This window comes from Rhea americana, unplaced genomic scaffold (genome assembly GCF_003343005.1).
Source record: "Rhea americana isolate MKP2758 unplaced genomic scaffold, rheAme1 scaffold_404, whole genome shotgun sequence".
Classification (NCBI taxonomy): domain Eukaryota; kingdom Metazoa; phylum Chordata; class Aves; order Rheiformes; family Rheidae; genus Rhea; species Rhea americana.
In genome coordinates this window covers 390,653-404,126 of record NW_028186540.1, presented here as the reverse complement: position 1 = coordinate 404,126, position 13,474 = coordinate 390,653, and the positions used below count along the sequence as shown (strand labels likewise).

Here is a 13,474-nt window from a genome sequence, read left to right as displayed (position 1 = left end):
GCGCCGTCCGCGCTCGCCGCCGCCGCCGCCGGGGAGGGAGGCGGGGAAGGCGCCGCGCCCGCCTCGGGCACCACCCGTTCCACGCGGAAAAGCGGCACGTTAGGGCTGGTTCCCGGGGGCGAGCAGGCGGCAGCGTTCACTGGAATCTCCGCGCCGGGGTTAAGCTGATGCATTTTGTTCGTTAACTGCCCTCAGCTCTAGGCTCAGTCACCTTGCACAAGGAAAGCTGCAGCCCTTCAACCGCTCCGGCCACCCGCTGACATTTACGGAACGAAAATCTGGTTAGGGAGGCTTTACTTAATCCCTGCCTCGCTTTTACAGCGTTGCACAAGCTGCGTAAGAGCACTCCTAACTCCTCCTGCTACTGTCGCTTGCTGTTAAATTTTAATTTAAAAAATGTTTTACTTTCTTCTCCTCACACAACATCCACAACATCCCCTTCGCTGCACAAACAGGCCCTGTTTTCCTGCATGCTGTTTCTTACACTATTTGCATCCTCTCTAAATTTACTCTCAAACCTACCAGGTCACCTTAATCGCACTTAGAGGCCCATAAGGGAATGGATAAAGACAGGTTCTCATTAGGCATTTAAGATTAGGATCTTGTTTAGTAACTGAACACAGATGAACTGCAATAGTTTATTCGTGTGAGCCCATTATTTCAACTGGTCGCCACCTCCTTCTTGTTTCTTCACTTATTACATCAGATTTATATTCAGATTTGTAAGATCATTACAAGAGCACTGGGAAAGGAAGCTTCCTGATCTTCCTCAGTAAATCTACAGTTATTGTGCAAATAAAAAGCAGCAACTAACTTGCAGAACAGGACTCAGCACTAAAGATCTGCAAATCCACTGAGTTTTGTGGTCTACTAATTCTGGAGTATTAGCTTATGCAATAAAGAACTACAAAAGTTTCTGAGGATGTACATGAGAATGATATACACCATTTCACTGTTGTTATCAGCTACAAACGAAACAAGTATGAGCAAAATGGTGTGCCAGACGATGCTGACAATTAAAATTTATAATCCAACACCGCCAATTTAGATGGTCTATATAAAATTTCTAATGTGATATTAAAATGACACTGGATTTGAATAATAAAATAGTTTCTTTTAATGTCTGTAGGAAGTGAGAGCTTGGGAAAATTTCCCTAGCTAAGGGGCTAGAGAAGAATTATTTGTTTTTATCAGACACCAGGGATTAAATTGCTATATGTCCAGCCTAGATTTTTCAATCTTTCTTCAGAAGATGGTCTGTAAGACTCGAGTGATTGCTAACATGATACATGGTAGCAGTCTCTCCTCTTTGACACAACTAATGCAGGCAGCCTGAGAACAAATAGAGTTTTCTGTATCTATCCTGGGATCTTTCACTTTCCTGCATGGTTACTTTTCCTTACTGTTTTCATGAGTTTATGAAGGGAAAGCAAGAAAAAAGCAAGGACTAAACAACCTGCTAGAATGAAATCTCCTATCAGTATTTAGCATACAGGAAGCCATTCAGACTGTGTTTAGGAGATGTCTGCACAGCCATTGTGCTTTTCTATGAACAGTCTTCAGGGTGGTTAGTCTGACTTCTCCTGTGCCATTACTATGGTATTTTATTGTATTGTACTAATGTTTTACAGTATTACCATCATTTTCTTCCCTTCATAAGCTCAAGTACAGTGTATGTACAGTGCAAAGTTTTTATACCTTAGCTAAAACAAATCTTTTAAAGAAGCCTTCATTTGTCTTATTTTAAACAGGGGAAGATCTTGGAGAAGACTGGAATTTGCAGTCAAATCACTTTTGGCCGATATATGCGAAGGGGAAGGAGACTAGCACTGGATCCAAAGCTCTTTATCCAGGATCTGCAGTTTAAGAAAGTACCTGTTAGAGTTTATCAGCCTAAAGCTCCATTTGATGGGCGAAGGAGAGGTATCATCTTCTTTCATGGAGGAGGCTGGGTATTTGGAAGTCTTGGTAAGATATTTGCTGGAGGAATTATAGTAACATAAAAGAACATTTTCATCTTTTCATAAAATTTAAATAAGTGGATGTTTTCAGGCTGTGATTTGGGAGAAGGTCTGAGGACACATACATAGACTTCTGGAAATTAACACTTCTTCACTGCCTGAAAAATTAGTGCTGTAGCAAAGAAATAATGAAAACATTTCTTTTCCAGATACCTATGAAAAAGTATGCCGCTACATATCCAGAGAAAGTGAATCGGTAGTTGTATCTGTTGAGTAAGTGAATGCTATCCAATTCTTTTGTTTGGAGATTGTTGGTGTGATGCCACCAGAGTAGACATGCACTGGTTTTGGAGAACCATGCACTGGTTTTGGAGATGTTCTTTCTTGCAGATAAAGCCCATAAAAAAACAAATACAGCTTAAGTGTTCATTCGCTGATACAATCAGAAAAGACCTGAATGACAATATTTGGTGCAGTAAGAAAATATACGAAAGCTAAAGAAAACTAAAGTAGAACATGGTTCCTTGCGCTGATCATAAGAACACATAATAAGATGCTCCAAAACCTTGTATTTATGGCAGAARAGAGAAAACAGGCAGTTTTACTCCTATTTTGCATGAGAAGCAGAGGAGCAAAATGATTAAATTATTTAGTCAAGAAGACACAGGCAGTTTTCGTTACAAAAAAACCAAAATGGTTTACAAAGGCTCATTCAGTTTCTTAATCAGATGACAATTTTACTGTACTGAGTCCTTGTGATTGAACATGCAAACTAGAGATTATCTGTGATGAATAACTGGGAAATGCCTACTTACAAGATAATAAGTATTCTCAGCTGGAGGGAAAAAAACCRAAAGAATAGAGCTGCAAGTCACTGTAAGATGCTATTTTCTAATTAATACCRTTGTCATTCCTTCTCTTTCTGTTGCTGTCTCCTTCTGTGTACTAGGTACCGTTTAGCTCCTGAGCACAAATATCCTGCTGCATATGAAGACTGTCTTAATGCTACCGTCCACTTTATGAAGAATATAGAGCACTATGGGGTGGATCCTGCCCGTATAATTGTCAGCGGGGACAGCGCTGGGGGCAATCTGGCAGCTGCCGTCAGCCAGACCCTCGCAAGCAGACCAGACCTCCCAAAACTACGGGCTCAGATCTTGATCTACCCAGGCCTTCAGGCACTGGACTTCAATCTACCGTCCTATCAGCAAAATCGGGGAGTCCCTCTGCTCTTCCGAGAACGCGCTGCTTTCTTTGCTTTGCAGTACCTAAATGGGGATGCATCACATGTGGAAGAGGTCTTGGAAGGCTCTCATATTCCTGCAGATATTAGGTTGAAGTATAGGAAGTGGGTGAGTCCAGATAACATTCCTGAACAGTTTAAGGTCAGAGGTGTCAAGCCGCTTGTGCCCACGGATTGCATAGCTGAAGTTTATGAGGCAGTGAAAAGATTCTGTGAGCCCAACCTGTGCCCGCTGTTAGCTGAAGATGCTGTTGTTCACCAGCAGCCCGAGTCTTTCATCTTGACGTGCGAGTATGATGTGCTGAGAGATGACGGTTTGCTGTACAAGAAGAGACTGGAGGACAATGGTGTTCCAGTGACCTGGTACCACATTGAGGATGGGTTCCATGGAATCATAAGCCTACATGATTACGGTGGTTTTTCGTTTCCAGCTGGGAAAAGGGGACTGGACAGCATCGTTAACTTCATAAAAGGCTTATACTAGGCGTCTTACATTCCAGGAGTCTATTAATGCCTCAACCTAGGAAAATATTTTTTTAGGATATTTAGTATCAAGTGATGGGTAGTCAATCTAGGGCAGCCATTAACAATGATAAACAAAGCTCTGTGAATCTTACTCCAGTTGTTAGTTGGAGCACTGAGAATGCAAACTTTTCTTATACATGCTTTGTAACAGGCTGAAAGCCCTTATCTTTAGCTATGTCAATAAATAAGAACATTATTTTGAACTGACATCCTGAATTGCCCACGTTGTTTCAAGTAAAATGYGTCTTTGTCTGTCTGTGAAGAGAGATTGTGCGTATTCTGCAGGTATGTGCGGTGTGCTGGTGTAAATGTACATGTCACTTATATCACAATGTTTTGAAACATACTTTATGCTCTGACTGCAAACTCTAATAGAGAAAAAACTCCAGCTGACTGTGGTGAATTAGGAGCCACTGTTTTGCTCAACAGGAAATACCATCAAATAAATACGCCTAGAATGTGGTTAATGAATTGACAGTCACCGTGGAGATACCAAACACGAATGGTTCTAAGCCAAAGTGGTTCCACAAGTCACCTACGTTTCTGATCATGCAACTGGTGGAGGTGGAGCCTTTCTGCTTTTTTTAGTGCTGAACTACTGAGTTATCTTTCACTTCTAGAACTGGAAGGACTGTGATTATACTCACAAGGAGGGTATTCCTGGTGAGACAAASAAGTATGACTGCACCGCAAATAGATGGACAGGACTGGTGGAAGATTGAACCCAAATACTCTACTAAAGTTCTGATTGGAAACTGGTTGGAAGAGAGGAAAAGGGTAAGATCAGGAAAGAAAAATGAGAAAAGSAATAGAGTGGGTCAGAACCAATGCTCTGGAGACAGTTTACTGCTGCACTTTAAGTCAGAGTGGAGGCTCATCTCAGAAGAGTAATGAAAGGAAGAAGGATGAGCATCTCAGCTGGCTTGCATTCATTCATTTTGTTATGACCCGACCTTCTTCTCCCTAAGCCAGGACACAAGCAATGCCTAAGCATACGGTATAATGTGTGGTTCACACTGGATGTAACACTGGCCAATTAAAATGCTAGGGCATTTTTTATAGCATTCACCTCACAGTGCTATACAACAGTTGCTTAAGAATATGTATCACTACTACACAACCAAGGCTTCATTAGCCCTTCCATAAATGATTACTCACATTAACTGTATCTTTAATAATTCAGATGCTGATTTCACAGAATCTTTTTTTTAGCAGACTGGCTGTATAGACTGTACGTCCTTACAACTGAGCAAAATTTTATCATTACACATTTTTATTAAAACATGCCAGCTGGCTTCAATAGCGGCCCTATTAGGACAATTCCTCCTGGCTCCACTAAAACTACTTCCTTTAGATCTTTTCTTTTTTGCCTGACATTTATGAGATATGATGTGATCACAGCAAATAAAGATAGCTTAAGGGTGTAAACATCATGTAGAAAAAAGGAATCCTTAAAGTATTCCATTAAGTTATAAATGAGGATTAARTAAGAAACAGAAAAGTGGTTCTTATTTATACTGAAGAAGTAAGTAGAGGAATGGTCTTCCACAGAAGACATCCCATTTCTTAGCATTCTTTCAACTGAGTTGGGGCAAAATGCTAGACACTATATTGCAGGGATTTGCCTGCTGTGGCAGACAGTAGATCTAGTGACAAAGAGAGGAAAATGGGCCCATTTAACCTTTTCAGGCACCAGCTTACACTGCAAGTGAAAGGATGTGATACCAAACCACGAATGATTTTTCAAGGGCTGTATGGCAACTTATAACAAAGAATCAATCCAGAATTTTACAATGGCTGATTATACTAGCTGACTTTATCATTTGAGAAAAAGTATGCAGCACAGTCTTATTTTCAAGTAAGTGCTTTTTAAATACATAAATGAAGAAAGCACTAGAACAGACTTTTAAAATGATCAGATTGTCTTAGCTATACTGAGTGTCATATATCTTTCTAGTTTATAAAAGTTAGTGAGAAACCCAGCAACAGCACATATAGAACAGACTTCATTTACTTCCTGGATCACAAACCAGACCAAACATCAAGGAGAACCTTTATGAAGAGACTTGAGGTATGTAAAAGAAATTTCATATGGAAGGTTGTGTAAGCCAGCACTCCAAACAGCAATGAATTATGACTAATACTTAAATCCGATTTTGTATTCTTAAATAAGCATGTGCGTAAAAGAAGGCACCGCACCTCAGCGGCTGGTCTAGACTATCCAGAGTTAGGCCATATGGGAGATCAAGGTAGGATCCCTTTCAGAGTTAGAGAAACAGCATATACCCTATGGTACTCTGGTTGCTTCCCAGTATCTCCTCCTTAGGGCGATCAGTGCGCATGAAGAAAATCATCTTGTTACTACAGAGGGTGGTGGTGGTGGTGGTGATGGGTGTATGGGTGTTCTCAGGACATTCTGTGGGCTTACCAGGAGCTTGCTAGCAAAAGAGGATTATTTTCATTAGGGCACCTCTGATTCACAGGCATGAAGTGCACGTAAATGAGTCCCAGATTTTTCAGAATAATATTCTTCCCACAAGCATCATCTGCTTGAATAACCCTTCCTTTGAGGTGCACCTGCATTCCCAAATATTCTGATCATTCCCTCCTGACAGACAGTTAGAAAGTATACGCAATGGTAATGAACAAAAATGTTTTAGAAGCACRACATGATCAGCTTTTCAATTGCAGACTTAAATGCACCTGCATATGCATGATGTATACATTCAAATCARATAAATATGTCTCATGACATACAGACATAGTTGCTTAACTTGACTGGAAATTCACCTTATTTTAAAGGTAAATGCCTTGAGGATTACATTATAAGTAARTAATGTAAGTATTCACAAATTGTTGTGGCATCACTGATGGCACAATCCAACTTAAAAGCACGCTAAASTATCTGAATGCTACGCACAGAGACAAATAGCATGGTTTCATATGCATCTCATTTCAGGGGCTCCAAAAGCAGCATTTCTTCACACATCATGAGGAATCACGCAGCCGAAATTTAGTATCAGAGTATGATGATAACTACAATAGACATGGTCATAACACTCTGCTGCCTCCCCTTCGCAGATGGAATGGACACAAGTTGGCCTGGATTCCTGAGAAATCAGATTTCCCCACTCTTGGTAGCTTTCGGTATTATTAAGTCAAAGCAATGGAACACTGTGTAGTGGTCCATGTATAGGCTAAGAGCCATGAACCACCTTCAATTTTAACATTTGTTCTGAACCAGATCTTTGCAGATCTTTTAACTACTTTCCTACCTATTCAGTAGCTTATTTTTCTGCTTGCAAAAGTGGAAATGTTATCTATATAACAGTGGATAACTTCTCTCCTCTATGCAATCAATAATGCAAACCCAGCCAAAAGCAAGGAGAGTTGTGAGGTGTAACTGAGAGGAGAATTTAGCTCATAATTTTTCAGATTTCTTAAAGTTGATTTTTTTTTCCACAGTAAACTGGAACAGTCACTGATTGTTATTATTATTTCTCTGAATTTAAGTGATGTGTAAAGGACTACTAATTTTTTTTCATACATGCCAAAGAGAATATGAGGAATCAGGACTGCTTACATTTGTATCATTACTGATATCCTATTGATATCTAACAGTGATTTTCCAGCCAAAGGGTAGGCACACAATCTCTGAGAGCAAAAAATCTCTGTTTTGTCCTTAACTCATTGTCAAACTAGGACAAATGCTCTCTAAGAACATGTGGAGTAAAAATACTCATCAATTTAATTCTATCTTTTATAATATTTAATCATTTCTTGTTTCAGAACCCCCCACCAACTATGGCCTTCTTGAGCAGCTAACAAAAAAATGGCACAAGAAGGAAGCTGGAGTGATGAACAGTGTCTACACTGTTTCCTATGAAAAACCACCTTCTTCTGCTTTTGCTACTTGTCGACAACCAGCTRTAACTCAGGACTTTTCTTCCAGCCAGGGACATCTTCCCCATAATGTTAGTACAATCCTGGACTATGCAGGKGCTCAGAAATACCTGCAAGTCCTAGGCCAGCTGGCTAGAGATACAACAAAGTGATGCATCTGTGTAAACTGCTTATGGTGATCTCAAGTGCTACTTAAATACAGCTTGTTCCTCATATACTTAAGAGTGATCTGATCCATGTGGAAGGAATGGGAATTAGGTTATATAGGTGAACATCTGACTAGTTAAAAGAAGCTGCTGGGTTACAGTCTAAACTGCAGCTGGCTGCGAATGTTTCTTCAACAGAAAATGTTAAATTACCAAAAAAAATTTCATCTTTCAGTCCCTAATCAGTAAATAGTTGTAGTAAAAAAAAAAAAAATACAGAGTTGGAATGATCGTAAAAGGATAAAAATCTCTTAATTACTTTGTCCTTAGCTGCTATTTCATTTTTATACAGCTTGCTAGTGTTTCTTTAAATAGGAGGAGAAAAGAAATTTGTGTTATTCTATATGTCTGAAACATCTAAGAGTAAAGTAAGCATGTGAAAGGGCTGGCTATCTAAGCACAAGGTGAACGAAGGTTTCTCCCAATGCAGTAAGCAAGCAAACCTTCATGTGTCCTTGGTTTTACTTACCAAAGGTACTTAATGGTAGATAAGCTGCAAAGTGAACTACATTAGTTGGCCCTGCATTACCAAACAGTAAACCATGAGCAAATAGCAGTAGGTGACCTTTATGTTGGTGGATAGGCCACTCTGATATATTATTTAATTATCAGAAAACCTGTGAATGACCTATACACCAAGTGCTGACAGAAGACCAAATTCTTACTGCACTGGTGTGCAGGTTTTGCATTTACATCACATTTGGTCCTGAGGCGATATTTAAGTTTCAGCTGCTATGGGTCCGAGGCTCACCAGCAAATCTGCAGCAAGTTAAAGGCTTACATGAATCAAATCTGCAATTACTCCAATTACTTCAATGCATATTTATCTCTTCATCAATTTGGATCAAGACTGGCAATAATATAATTATTTTTAGGCAAAAGCTTTAAAGCATATTCTTTAGTCTTGGCATGGCTAAACCTCTGGCCATGGTCAGTACAGAGTTCTATCTCTGCACAGAACTACATTTCAGTCACTGTAATTTAACTTTGCTTTTGCCAMGTTGAACTGATTTTCAACTTAGTAACATGGACATATCTGGGTATAGCAACAGTAGCATCTATTGGCAAAGYGTATATTTACTGGTCTTTGTGAGATATCTCAAAAGATCTGCCAGAGACGTAAGCAGGCCCCCAGCTGGTTACACAAATCAGGCAGCAGCGCGTTAATGAAATCACTTTGAGCTGGAAGAGCCCTGATAATTAGATAAAGCATTATTTTGCTTCCAAGACTGAGGGAGATGAAAGGCACGCTAAAAACAAATTAAAAAAAAAAAWAGGTGAAAGTGAGCTCTTAATCACAGCCAACGACTGGCACTGAATATGTTTTTATCTTTAAAGGAACATAAAAAGAAGGTATTCCTTACAACAGGGTGAAATCTGGCAGATACATAAATTCTTGTATCCACAAGGAATTTCATTCAGATTCATTTTATTGCCAAAAGAACTCTAAGTAGTGTATTTTTCTGTTTGTTACCCATGTTCTAATATTATTAAAGCAAATATGAATCAGGCATGCATCTTAACAGCAAAAAAAAAAAACCATATAATATCTGAAAGAGAGATTAGGCAGTTATGGAAAAGTATTCTTCATTTCACACAGCTCTATCAGTTTGCTTAAAAATCTGGTCATCAATCATTTATAAATACTAAATATTTATAGTAAATGAAACATTTATGATTATCATCTACAGTGCTTTGAAAAGTAAAGCTCACATATGGGAAGAAATGATCAGCTTGATGCACAGGGAATTACCGGCACGCACAAGTTCCACGTATGAAATCTGTATGAAGACAGTCACTCCAAATCTATAAGCAGACTGGGCAGGGCTCCTCAAGCACAGGGGCCTGGTCTAATCTGTTCAATTATTGAGCCATTTACAAGTAGAATACACAAATATGATGCCCAAAGGAACTAAATAATGCCAGCAAACTGAATGAAATGCATTTTCATAGAAAGCTTCTTACAAAAAACACAACTCTGCAAGACATGTCAGTTGTGATTAATAATACCCAGCAGCAAAGTATCTGCTTTGAGTTGTTTAACYGACTAGCTGTTCTCACTTGAGCAATACTAAATATGCATCACTTTCTGGTAACTGAAGTTTCCAAGCCTGTTAACTCATGTTATGACAGAAAGCCTAAGAACTTCTCCATCTTTTGATCTGTGTTTGGTGAAAGTGGAACCAAACACTAGCTGAACAACCAGTAGCAAAAGCTGAATCCTGCATATCTAGCTTTTGCCAATAGGGAGAAGTAAGCATATACACAGAATTTTTCCAATATTATACTGCATTTGGCATAATTGCACTGCAGTAGAAAAGGCAAATAAAAATGAAGGATGTCTACAGCTGTAGTTCATAGATCCTGCTGTGGGTGAAACAATGATGTTTCACCCAATTCCCCTGGTTAAACCATTGGTAGGATAAAGACTCCTTCAGTAATAAATACTGGCTCTGTATATATATTTCATACATATACATATACATGTACATTTTATATACATATATACATGTATATACATTTCACAGCCCCCTAACATCTTCAGCAACTACAAGGACTTTCATTCACTCGAAGTGAAAACACTAAAACAGAGGTTATCTTCTCTGTGCTTTATCATTACCTAATGATAAAAATAATTGAAAGTTATTCAATTAGATATTACCATTAAATATCATTAGGCCAAAGCAGGCTTTTGCTTTAAATGCAAATTATTTTTCTGATTTGATAGATACATCTAAGCTTTACTTCAGACAGTTCTTTTAATYTCAGGGCCTTGTGGGCACTTGTGACTGGAAAGCAAGAGTTCACCAAATTCTTTGATTTTTCATGCAGTAAATAGATGTTTTGATACAACTGTCTTTTATGAAAACATTCCAGACAGTCTCGGTTGTGTGAAATCAGCCTCAGATTTGAACTTCTGTGACATTAGAGAGACAAGGTAGAAGTTAGAATTGATGCACGTCTCTCAAAGTAAGCTTATTTCTTGCCTTGAAGGAGACTGATGTCAGCACAGATGAGCTGCATAAAAAAGAAGCTGGATTCTTTGGACTGAGACTCTCAGTCAGGGTTGGGATTCAGACAAGGAACAGTGATGCTGGCTGGCAAGTCTTGCAGTCATTTGGGACTGTGTGTGCTAACTGTGAGGTGAGGGTAGTCGCAGAGACAAAATGGCTGGGTTTCAGGGAGAAGAGAAACAGGGTATTGACAAGAGGTTGTTCTAATGGTCAGGAGCCCTCCTTTGGAAAGTTATAAATATGCCTTAGAAGATGCTTAAGAAGAGCTATCCAATAGTCAACTTGTTGTTAAAAACAGCTTCACTAGTCTGAATTTAAGCATGACCTTATGGAGACACAAGGCCTGCTAAGTTCTGTCCTCCAAATCTGCACATGCCATTGTACTCAGTTCTTTGACTAGTACCTTTAAATATGTATAAGGATTAGGATACAGGCTGATCCCGCTCCCATAAGAATACAGCAAAGCTTTCTTTGATAGCTGATACTCTATGCACACATATCTGACAAAGGTTGCCTGTATATTTAAACATGCATTTTTTATACTAGTGATGAAAACACCAAATGGACATTAACAACTAGCCTCTTCCTTTTTTATTTCCTTTTGTACTATTTGTTGAACTGAGCTGGAATGATCCACTCTTAAAGGGCACCATCTTCAAATCATACTACCGATATTTTCCTCTCTTCTGCAGGTTTGGACAATCTAAGCAGATTTAAGTTTTAATATATTTATGGTGATAATTTTCCCGTCATATGGCCTTCTACCACTTCAGGAAAAAAACTTACTAGATCTCAAAAGGAGTTTGTATTTGGTCCTTCTTTTCCAGTCAGTGCTGTTTTCCTCATAAAAATACTGTTACACATGAGCAGGAACTACAGTTCCCATTAAGGTTACAACTGGCATGTAGGATCACGTATGTGTGTGGTTCCTCTGATTTCAGTAAGACTACATGGTTAGGCACTGCTTACTTATCTGAATAAAGATTGCAATTTTCCCAAAACGTGATACATTCTTCGTGAAACCTCTTACTTAATCTATGTTCCACATTCACATTTCACGGAGCCACGCATCTTAAGGCTAAATTCAATAGAAATACTGTAGCATGTCATGAATCTGATCCATGCTATACACTTCTATAGTGAAGACATTCCTTTGGTTCTTTCTTTGTCTTGTTTTCTTATGATTTAARATCTATTCAGGCTGAAAAGATATGGAAATTACTTCATAAATAACAGGGATATTGGAGAGTTGCTATAGAGCAGAATTATATTTTTCTATATGTAGCTGTGAGGTAACTTCTCATCTAGTTGGTGCAGAAGAAAACCCTCTCCTGACAACATATAACAGAAATAATTTTGTAGTTGCTGTGATGGAGGCATTTGCTTTGAGTACTGAAGGTCCCGAGTTCTATTCAACAATGACCCATAATGGGATTGTTACATAAATAATATACTAGCTATTTTAGGGCAGTAATGTTTGTTAAGAAGGAAAAAATCCCTAGGCACAGCCATTTTATAGGGAGTTGCTCTTTATCATCGTATACTTTTGTTCCCTCAATTACAACACTGCCCAGGGACTCCAGTCTCATTGTGCAGAAGTCCGCTGAAAACAGACAATACAGAGACAGCCCCCGGCCCAGAGAGCTCCCAGGTCTTGGACTGGTTAAACACCCCAGCAGGATTTTAAAAATATATTGAACAAGTCATTCCAGTTCTTTAAATAAGAAGTCTGGATTGGCTGCATAAATATGTACTTAYCTGCTTCAGTGCTGTAAATATGTAATTTAGGCTGCTGCCTCATGACATATTTTGTGTCTAATTTAAGGAGCTGTATATTTGGACAAGAGGGTCTGGATGACTGTCAGGTAAATACTACAAGCTGTAAATTTTCACAGCAGATTTGCACTAAATTTAGTTAGAACTATATTTAAAGAGAACATTGACCAGATGGTAGCCTTTGTCCTTGACAGYGTTTGGACTTGCAGACAGTGAAGGGTCCCTAGAGGAATACTACTGGAGTCTCCCTGAAGTTACGAACTGCATTCTGTCACGGCAACTGTGACACGGCAACTGTGACTCCTTTATTTGAGGGCTCAAGTCCCATCAGCTGGCATGGAGCCCTATCCTCCCTAGTGCACCTCAAGATGGGGAACACTCATGCCAGACAGAAAAGCGCTTGCAGAGAATGGCCTTAGAGGCWGTGTGTTGTCTGAGCTTCCTGGGCACCTCAACCTACACACAGGAAAACCTTGGATCTTTAAAAATTAAAATAAAACAAATTTGAATYCTTAAAGCAATACAGAGGCTATGGCTTTGCACATCAGCAGTTGCTGATACTGTTTGCAGGGTCAGTATTCTAAATTAAATCYTTCTTTTGAGATATCTACAAGAATGCTCCACAAATCCACTGAGCTATACAGGCAAGCCTACATTTTTCTTCTGTTCCCTCAAATGCTTGAGCTCTAAAAGGGCCTTTAATCATGTTAAAACTCTCACTGCACATCCCACTTTCCCTTAGAATTACTGACATTTTATGTACCAGTAATTTTACTTTTAAATGTGTACCCACTACAGTCTGATTAAACAGTAAACACTAGAACAGTCGTGGACATCTTTCACCAC

At 39.1% G+C, this 13,474-nt stretch overlaps 2 protein-coding genes across 2 annotated transcripts in view; both read left to right on the top strand.

Moving 5' to 3' along the window:
• The window catches only part of LOC146590523 (arylacetamide deacetylase-like 4), a 6,098-nt gene extending 2,160 nt beyond the window's left edge, over positions 1-3,938 (top strand). The window contains exons 2-5 of the mRNA XM_085314460.1: positions 202-336; positions 1,752-1,968; positions 2,171-2,234; positions 2,911-3,938. Of these exons, the coding sequence (XP_085170586.1) occupies positions 202-336; positions 1,752-1,968; positions 2,171-2,234; positions 2,911-3,688 (1,194 nt within the window). The 3' untranslated portion in view covers positions 3,689-3,938. The remainder of the gene's footprint in view (positions 1-201; positions 337-1,751; positions 1,969-2,170; positions 2,235-2,910) is intronic.
• Positions 3,939-4,407: 469 nt separating this feature from the next.
• On the top strand, positions 4,408-7,784 carry CFAP107 (cilia and flagella associated protein 107). Its single transcript, XM_085314459.1, has 4 exons — positions 4,408-4,506; positions 5,687-5,800; positions 6,689-6,866; positions 7,519-7,784. The coding sequence occupies exons 1-4, from the start codon at positions 4,408-4,410 to the stop codon at positions 7,782-7,784; spliced, it is 657 nt and encodes a 218-aa protein (XP_085170585.1).
• Positions 7,785-13,474: the final 5,690 nt, after the last annotated feature.